Source organism: Micromys minutus (assembly GCF_963924665.1).
Source record: "Micromys minutus genome assembly, chromosome: 32".
NCBI lineage: Eukaryota > Metazoa > Chordata > Mammalia > Rodentia > Muridae > Micromys > Micromys minutus.
The window spans coordinates 3,027,908-3,037,936 of NC_137967.1; the positions used below are offsets into that span (position 1 = coordinate 3,027,908).

General features: G+C 42.3%; 1 protein-coding gene across 1 annotated transcript; it reads left to right on the forward strand.

The window, feature by feature from the left end:
* Positions 1-8,703: 8,703 nt before the first annotated feature.
* On the forward strand, positions 8,704-9,717 carry LOC308414061 (mas-related G-protein coupled receptor member X1; the record flags this gene model as incomplete). The annotated part of the gene is made up of 1 exon (XM_080909237.1): positions 8,704-9,717. One exon carries the CDS (start codon positions 8,704-8,706, stop codon positions 9,715-9,717), a length of 1,014 nt encoding a protein of 337 aa, XP_080765363.1.
* Positions 9,718-10,029: the final 312 nt, after the last annotated feature.

Sequence of the window (10,029 nt, forward strand, 5' to 3'; positions counted from 1 at the left end):
TGGTGACTGTATATTGGACAGATTCCCTGGTACACAGTCTCTGGATGGCCTTTCCTTTAGTCTCTGCCCCAAACTTTGTCTCCATGTCTCCTCCTGTGAATATTTTGTTCCCCCTTCCAAGAAGGACCGAAGCATTTACTCTTTGGTCTTCCTTCTTAAGCTTCACGTGGTCTGTGGATTGTATCTTTGGTAATCCGAGCTTTGGGGATTAAATCCACTTATCAGTGAGTACATACCATGAGTGTTCTTTTGTGATTGGGTTACCTCACTCAGGATGATGTTTTCTAGTTCCATCCATTTGCCTAAGAATTTCATAAAGTCATTGTTTTTAATAGCTAAGTAGTACTCCATTGTGTAAATGTACCACATTTTCTGTGTCCATTCTTTTGCAGAAGGAAATCTGGGTTCTTTTCAGCTTCTGGCTATTATGAATAAGGTTGCTATGAACATGTGTCCTTGTTATATGTTGGAGCATCTTTTGGGTATATGCCCAGGAGTGGTATAGCTGGGTCAGATTGACTTTTAAATGACATTATTAGATGGCAAATAGATTAATCTGGTTTTAAAGTGTGGTTCAAGAAAAGAGACCATAGGAGATAAGTAACCCTTATCAATGTCACTGTTTACACTGCACAAAAATAGGTAAGTAATGTATTTCATGTATAGGGGGACTAGGCAGTATGCACTACATAGGCTGCAAAGTTTCTGGAAGGCTAAAGACACTGTCAAGAAAACAACAGAGTGGGAAAAGATCTTTACCAATCCCACATCTGATAGAAGTCTAATATCCAATATATACAAAGAACTCAAAAAGTTAGACTCCAGAGAATCAAACAATCCTATTAAAAATGGGGTCCAGAGCTAAACAAAGAATTCTCAATTGAGGAATATCGAATGGCTGAGAAGCATCTAAGGAAGTGCTGAGACATAATGTGCACTCACTGATAATTGGATACTAGTCCCAGAAAGCTCTGAATACCCAAGAAACAAATCACAGATCATATGAAGCTCAAAAAAATAAATAAATAAAGACCAAAAAGTGGAAGCCTCAGTCCTTCTTAGAAAAAAAAAAAAAAAAAAAAAACAAAGCAACAACAAGTGTATAGCACCCACTCAGAGTGAGGAACACATAGACCTTAAATCATTAATAACTCAAGAGCTAAGAAGATAGCCTTGTGGCAATTTTTGGTATTCAAAAATCATTATGTCTAATCTATACACCAAGAAAACTTTGACTGTTTCCATGTTACGTTCTGTTCTACGTGTACTTTATGCTTATGATAATTAGTAAGATTTCAATGCATGCTATCAAACCTTTAAAAAAACCAAGTACTGACAAATTATATTCATATAGTTTTATTCCAAAATGTTCTTTAAAATCTGTACATGTATCTCTCTCTCTCTTTTTAAAATAAAGTTGTAAAAAAAAAATGCAGGGAAAAAAAGGACACCAACAAGCTAGTTATCAGGTGAAGAAAATAGGAAAGAAAAAAAAAAAAAAGCCCGGCCACAAGGATGCTCTAGAGCCACCATAATGTACTTTAATTATAAATCTCACATGCATCTCATTTTAGCTAACATCATTACTCATAGCTGGCAATGAAAGCTTCAGAATGGCACTTACTGACAGAGGTGGCTGGGGGGGTACCAGATAAGGTGGGGTGAGAGGCTCATATCTGAGTGGAAACTGGGAAGCCATCCAGAAATATCTCTGCGAAGAATTGTGTCTCACACAATTGAGTTGGTTTGAGTTATTAATCCACAGCCCAAGAAATTGCACGCACTGCCCAGCATCTCCATAAGTCTCACTTGGTCACTAGCCCTTACTAACGTTCCTACTGGCATTTCCTGTGGGACGTAAAAAGGTTGCTCTGGCATCCACAATCCCGGAAGACTTCAGATCCAGCACAAATCAGCTCTTCAACACCCAAGAATGTTGGAAGGAAGGTAAGGATTTGCATCCAAATATGTTTGTTTTTTTTTTTTTTTTAATTGTCTATGTTCATGTCCTTGTGTTTCGATACTGAGAGGCTTCCTTCTGAAAAGAGTGTTGGTAACCTTGAATATGGGAGGAATGCCAGCAAGGTTACCAAACCATTAACCCTTGTTTTACCTCAGTTTTCCCAGTGTGTTGCCATGAGAGAATGGTGCCTCTTTTGTGCACTTATGAGGCAAGGTGAAAGCTAATATGGTTGCCTGCTCCCTCAATCTTAGTACCTGGGAGAACGAGGAAGGAGAATTACATTCACTTGAAGTCAGCCTGGGCTACACAGTGAGTTGGAGTCCAGGCTAGTCTACATGGGAAGACTGTCTCAAGAATAAAGAAAAGGGAAGGATGGGTCAGGATCACACTCAGACCTTGTTTTTCCCAGACTGTCTGCTGTTAACCAGGTTCCATTGTTTTATTTGCTTCTCGGTGTTACTGTCCACATATCTGAGACCTGAGAAGGTGTCAAAAGAAAGACATTAGTGCAACTGAAGTGTTTGAGGAATGTGCCCTGAGCTGGCCATTCACAGTCATAGGCAGGATTGGAGGACACTGATTATGCAACACCATAATGTGTGCCACAGTAGAGCACTGTGTGTAACCCTATATGTAGTCAGAGGGGAAGTGTTTCCCAGGAGAGATTAAGTCCTAGCTATAGTAGCAGAGAAGGACAGTCATGCAAGGGGAGAGTCACTGTCTTTACCAACTCACCACCTCACAGGCCAAGAGCTAGGAGCCAAAATTCCACCACTCGCCAAGCCTCCAGTCTCATGGAGACATCTCCCTGTGACTCTAAAACCACATGTGAAACCGAAAGGTGCAGTGTCCTGACAACAAAGATCCCAGCTTCCTCCTCATCTTCTCCAGATAACTAAGGTTTAAAAAGTTTGTCAAAAACAAAACCAAAAACCTCTGTTCTGCCTGATGCCCCTCTGTACCCTAGGAGGAGAATGGACTGACCCTCTGTCCATTGGAAGCCTCCTCTCTAGGTGTGTCCTCTGAAGGGAGTCACGTCTACTTTGAGAGGTAGAAGAGAGACGCTGGAGTGGAGCATCTGACCTTACTTGGCTTGTGCCCATATCTCTCTTCCTCTTCTCTGGCTTCCCTTCCTTGTTTCTAATTTTTTTCTAAAAAAAGGTTAATTCTTACCTCTTTGACTGTTGAAAGAGCTGAAAGAGAAAATAGCTGTTGATTTCAGCTCAGTTGCTATTTCTACAACTAGACTGTGTGTGTGTGTATGTGTGTGTGTGTGTCTGTGTGTGTGTGTGTGTGGTGTGTGTATATGTATATGTGAGAGTGTGTGTGTGAATGTATATGAGTGTGGGTGTATAAGTGTGTGTGTGAATGTGTGGGTGTGAATATGTGTGTGTGTGTGTGTATGTGTGTGTGTGAGTGTGTGTATATGTGTGTGAGTAAGTGTGTGTATATGTTTGTGAGTGAGTGTGTATATATGTGTGTGAGTGAGTGTGTGTGTGAGTGTGTGAGAGTGAGTGTGTCTGTGAGTGTGTATGTGTGTGTATCAGTGTGGTATATATGTGTATATGTATGTGTATGAGCATGTGTGTATGTGTGTGTATGAGTGTGGTATATATGTGTATATGTATGTGTATGTGTATGAGTGTGAGTGTGTGTGGTTGAGTGTGTGTGTGTGTGAGTGTATATGTGTGTGTATGAGTGTAGTATATATGTGTATATGTATGAGCATGTGTGTATGTGTGTGAGTGTGTGTGATTGAGTGTGTGTGTGTGAGTATGTATGTGTGTGTGTTGTCTCTTTATATTTTAAGTCCTACACTTCTATTTCCCTTCAAAAGCTCCTCTCAAGCAAAGGTTTTTTCCTGCAAAGTAATCACCACTAAAGATCTCCTGGGAGAGAAATGGAATCCATTTGTGTGGCTTACTTCACATCAATCAGGTCTTCCTTTGGTTGCTGTTTTAATTTCTCTTCCTCTTTTCCTGGCACTGAGATCTCACTTCTTTTGTTCTTTATGTTGCTGGGCAATTCAGTCTAGACTCATATACATCCCTTCACCACGCTCCCCCAACCCAGCCCACCCATACACACACAATCTGTGCACAAAAATAAATCTCCATGCTCAGCCAAGCCATAATGTGTCTTTGTGTTGTGGGATAGATCAGGGTTCTTTCAGTAATAAAAGAATTTTAAAACACCCTCCCAAAAATATTGTAAAGACAGATTCAGAAGAAAGCTCAAGTACGACTTTACTTAAATTTCAGAACAAAACAACAGAGTAAGCAAGCTGTAGATCTGGGCAGCCACTAGGAGGAGGAGGTTGGAGAAAGGGAAGAGAAAGAACCATGCCTTTTGACATCCCAAGAAAGCTGGCATAGCCAGCAATGGAAGTTGGAAAGAAACTCCATGATGGGAAGGAATGTGGTTTCAGAAATGATGGAGAAAATCCAGAGTGTCAGGAAAAGCATGCTTGAGCTTTTGGCCCAAGTTCAGAAGAAAAAGAGATATGAAGGAGGGACAGGGAAAGTTATTTTCTGAGTTAGAGTGCATTTGGAGAAGCAGGCAGGCCTAACTGTACCATCTGAGGGAAGCTCAAAGACGGCTACAGAGAGGTTGGCACTCCTCCAGGGGATGAATGAATTGCTGTCCCTTCCGCCACCTCAGCAATCTCCTACCCAGGTGACTGCCAAGTGCAGCTTGGCCAGCAGATGTGATGTAATATGTGGAGCAGACCAGAGTCACGTCTCCACCCAGAGTTAGGGGTAGGACTTCAGAATTCATTCCTTTGACTATGAGGAAGTATCTTTCCCTTGATGTACCTCAAGACGACCCTGACGTCTTCATCTTTTCTGTGTTATTTTAGGTCGTGGGGTGTGATGCTTCTCTTTCTGGGGTTACTGGGAGAGTGGGAAATGGATCCAGCACTGATGATGAGAGAAGGGTCCATCCCTGTAATATTCACGAAATTCTTCTAAGCACACTGAGCTGCTCAAGAGAGCCATGAAGAATATAATAGCCTCCACCCCATTTTACTTAAATGTCCTAGTACCTTATGGTTGCGATTCATGTTTGCTCTTACATTTATCCCAAACAGTCCTCTCCCATCATGCCCCTCTCCCACTCAACCATTTGATTACCAAAAATCAAGAACACAATGTGCCACTCAGAGTTAGACTCTTGAAAGCAGACATTTCTGTCTCCCAAGGGTTACATAGCTAGACATTTTCACTATCTGTCCTGACCAGAACTGACTCTCTTATAGCCTCAAAACATCCCCCATGCCAATAGTCATGAATGCAGCCTGAGGCTTTCTTTGTCGTTTTTAATTTCAGTACCTGAGAGAAAAAAAAAATCCTAGCCCAAGATAAGACAATGGCTGTCCACAATCATTCAAACCCTATCCCGGGCATTTCTTTTCTTACTTAGGACATTCTGGAGACATGATCGTGGTGGCTGGTAGGGGCTGCTGAGGTCTGTACCTGTGTCTAGCCTAGAGAAAATTCCTCTGTCCATAAAGGAGAGAAAATGCGGTATTTAGTGCCCTCAAGACTAGGCCAATTCTGAGTGCAGACATCTCATCTTTCAAAAATACTTAATTCTGTGCCTGTTTCCTCCCCTGTGAAACAGAGACAGTCATTCCAACACCACAAATCAGTCCTGAGGATGAGAGAGCATGCTTGTGGGCGCTTCTGTTGGGTTGGTTTCCCAAGGGTATACTGGAAAGTAAAAGTTCCAGTAAACTCAGTTGGAGAAACCCAAATTCAAGCAATGGCTGAAACAAAGAAGCCTATTTGTCTAGTTTTCTGCCTAGTTCTATGCTAACCTAACACAAGCTAGAGCCATTTGGAGCCTCAGTTGAGAAAAATAGCCTTGTGGGAATGGCCTGTGGGCCAGTCTGTGGGACATTTTCTTGGCTGATGATTGACAAGAGAGGGGCCAGGCCATCGTGAGTGGTGCCAGCCCTGGGCTGGTGGTCCTGGTTGCTTAGAGATGTCCGAGTCCTGTTAATGTCACAATTTTTTTTTTATCTACCAAGTTTAGCTTGAAATGTTAATTCATGAAAATTGCAGCTGTGGTAGCATATAAAGACATATATGGGGTGTGTGTGTGTGTGTGTGTGTGTGTGTGTGTAGGTGGGTAGGTAGGGCAGATAAATATAAGAGGAAATAGGGAGAGAGAAAGGGAAACATTTATTTATGAATTATCTGTGGCTCCCTTCACACAACAGCAAAGTTAAATATTTGTTACAGAAACCATCCAGCTAGAAATGCTAAAATACTATCTTGTACTTTATCAAAATATATGTATTAGTCTCTGGTCTAGTCACACCTACAACTATGACCAGGGCTTGGTGGGAAGTCGGTATCTAATAGTGTGTGTGTCCTATAACTTGGTTTTTCACTTTTGAGATGATTTAACTGTTGGGTCTTTTGCATTCGCTCACAAATTGCACAATAAGCGTCAGAAATACCTGACGGTGTTTTGATTGCTTGCCTTGAATCTATTGACTCAATTGTTGTAAGAATGAAGCTCAAGGCAAAATTAAAACCCAAGGAAACTGGAGATACTAGAAACAAGAAACATCTGCCAAAAACGGCTGTAGGTAGAGAACGCAGACAGCTCATCAGGAAGCCCTTTGAGGTCACATGGCAATGCCGTGTGACTCTGATGATGGACATGAAGATGCAAGAATTAATGTGTGCACCAATGGGTTTCTTCTTCTTGACATTCTCCTGGTTGACTCTACGCAATTGTGTGTTGGAAGTTTCCACATTCGACTTTTTATACTATTTTATAGGGAATGACAGTAAAGAAATTGTTCTGAGTCTCAAAAGACACCTGTAAATGTTGGCTGCTGAGATTAAAGGAGTGGATTACGGCACTTTCAGCTGTACTCAGGATATCTCTGCCATGATAAGTAAAATCATGGCCATGATGTTGTTTTCATTTGGAAATTTCAGAATGATTTGAGGAGACGTACTTGGGTGCCAGGTTGATATGGGTTGGGTTTATAACGGCTAAACATGACTGGCAACTTGACTGGATTAAGAAAATTCTACAGAATCACACTTCTTAATGTGTCTGAAAGGGCACTGTGGACGGACAAGCATCAACCCAGTGAGTCCAAGAAGTGCTGTCCACGTGTGCCCAAATGTAAGGAAAGAGCAAAGAGGGAGCACAGGCACCCATCTCTGCTTCCTGCCCTGGCTGATGAGGCTCTGTGCTGCACGCTGTGCTCCTGCTGTGCTGTTTAACCTCAACCTGTGCAGAAGCAGTGGGTTTTGTGTTTACAACTTTGTCCCCTGGTTTCTCTCCTCTTGGGACCTGGAATTAGTCCCGCCAGATGCGAGCTGTCATCTTGTCATCTCTTCTTTCTCTGTTTGGTCTCTCTCCATGTCTCTGTCTCTCTCTGCGTGTCTGTCTCTGCCTCTCTGTGCACTTTCATACCTCCTTCTACCATCAAAATATACTCTCTTAACACACGAGCTTTCATTAGCAATCTTTAAAGGAACAGGAATTAGATGATGTCATGCACTTCACAGCATAATCTTGGCTCATCTCCACTACTATTTCCATCTCCTCTTATATTAGGGCATAGACCTCACTCTAATTTACTACTTGATCTTCTATACTGATGAACAAATCCAGCTCCAGCCCAATCCCCGAACTCACACTGTGTAATACAATGTTTCTAGAGGCTGGTATCCTGAATCCTCATACCAAAGATACCATTCTGAATATACAGACCTATCTATCAAAGTAATTTCAATGAATGAAATTTCACCTTATAACTTTGTGTGTGTGTGTGTGTGTGTGTGTGTGTGTGTGTGTGTGTGTGTGTGTGTGTTGGGTCTTTTCATTTATTTTAACTTATCCATCTTGTTTATCCAAATTATTTACTGCCAGAAGCAACCTCATTTGTTCTTTTCCTTGTTGAGAAACTATTAATGCCACAATGTAGGCCAGGGGGATGGGTTAGTGGGAAAAGTACTCCCTGTTAAGCCTGATGGCCTATGTTCAATCCCCAGGACAAAGATGATGAGAGAAACAAATCTCTTAACTCTGATCTCTACAAGGATATACACACGCACACAAACACGCACACACACATGTGCACACACACACGAACGCACACACACGCAAACACAAACACGCATGCGCACACGCGCACAATTCTGAAATGAGATTTAAAAATTTACATACTTAAAAAAAACAAAAGAACACACTATGACATACAAAAAGCTAAACCCTAGAAAATACAGAAAAGCATCTTTGTCTTTAAGAACCATCCCCTGCTGGGTCCCGTCTAGATCACCCCTGCGCTGTGGTCCTAAAACTATTCATTCTCCTAAAGCTATTCATTCTCCATGGATGAAGGAGCCATCTTGGTTGTGGGGTGTCATGATCACCCCTGTGTTTTTCTCAGTCCTGCATGAGAAACATTCCTGGTCCACTGACTGGAGAAGTTTGTCTCATGGAATACATGGACATGACACAGAATATCATGAATCGTTTATTTAAACCATGTGACGTAAAGGTCCTGAGTTATACCCAGGGAGAACGACCCAGACTAAACGGTACAAACAAGCTCTGAATTTGAACCCGCAGTCCAGAACTCTTAATCCATGCGGCCATGTTACTCGCCTTTTATTTACAAATGACTTTATCCAGCCATGCTGACAACGATTATCTACATTTCATTGTGATCGTGAGGAGAAAGGGGGATGTTAAGGTACTCACCTATGGTTTATGTTCTCAGGGACACTACTGGAAGATTTGTGAGCGTGGATCCAACCATCTCATCCCCCAACACAGAATCTACACCACTGAATGAAACCGGCCATCCCAATTGCCGTCCAATCCTCACGCTGTCCTTCCTGGTCCTCATCATGGCCCTGGTCGGATTGGCAGGAAACACCATTGTTCTCTGGCTCCTGGGATTCCGCATGCGCAGGAAAGCCATGTCAGTCTACGTCCTCAACCTGGCTCTGGCCGACTCCTTCTTTCTCTGCTGCCACTTTATAGATGCCCCGCTGCGGATCACTGACTTCTATGGCATCTATGTCCATAAATTAAGCAGAGAAATCTTAGGCAATGCATCAATCATTCCCTACATCTCAGGCCTGAGCATCCTCAGCGCTATTAGCACGGAGCGCTGCCTGTCTGTCTTGTGGCCCATCTGGTACCATTGCCACCGCCCCAGGAACACATCAGCTCTCATATGTACCCTAATCTGGGTTCTGTCCTTTCTCATGGGCATCCTCGATTGGTTCTTCTCGGGATTCCTGGGCGAGACTCATCATCATTTGTGGAAAAAGGTTGACTTTATTTTAACCGCATTTCTGATTTTTCTATTTATGCTTCTCTTCGGGTCCAGCCTGGCCCTACTGGTGAGGATCCTCTGTGGTTCCAGGCGGAAGCCACTGTCCAGGCTGTACGTTACGATCTCTCTCACGGTGATGGTCTACCTCATCTGCGGCCTGCCTCTTGGGCTTTACTTGTTCCTGTTGTATTGGTTGGGAGTCCATTTACATTATCCCTTTTGTCACATTTACCAAGTGACTGCTGTCCTGTCCTGTGTAAACAGCTCTGCCAACCCCCTCATTTATTTTCTTGTAGGCTCCTTCAGGCAGCGTAGAAAGCATCGGTCCCTCAAAATGGTTCTTAAGAGAGCTCTGGAGGACACTCCTGAGAAGGATGAATATACAGACAGCCATCTTCCGAAAACCAGTGAGATGTCAGAAAGCAGATGCTGAGAGTCAATACATTAACTTTTCCTTCTCTCAGAAATGAACGCTTTCACCGTTCTTTATTCTTTAATCTGATTTTCACATAATTCTGAAAGTAGTCAGAAATAAGAATCTCTCCAACTTTCTTGGCACTGTCGATAAATTCCTCAATTGTCTCCCAAAAATTTTTCATTGGACACTTTTTTTTTTGCAGTTTTTATAATGGAAACGTTCTTAATTCAAACTGTACATCTGAAACTGAGAACATCAAGTAATAAAATGTTTTTTTTTTTTTTTTAACTCGGGGCCATTTCCCAAAGAATTTTATATCCTGAGATT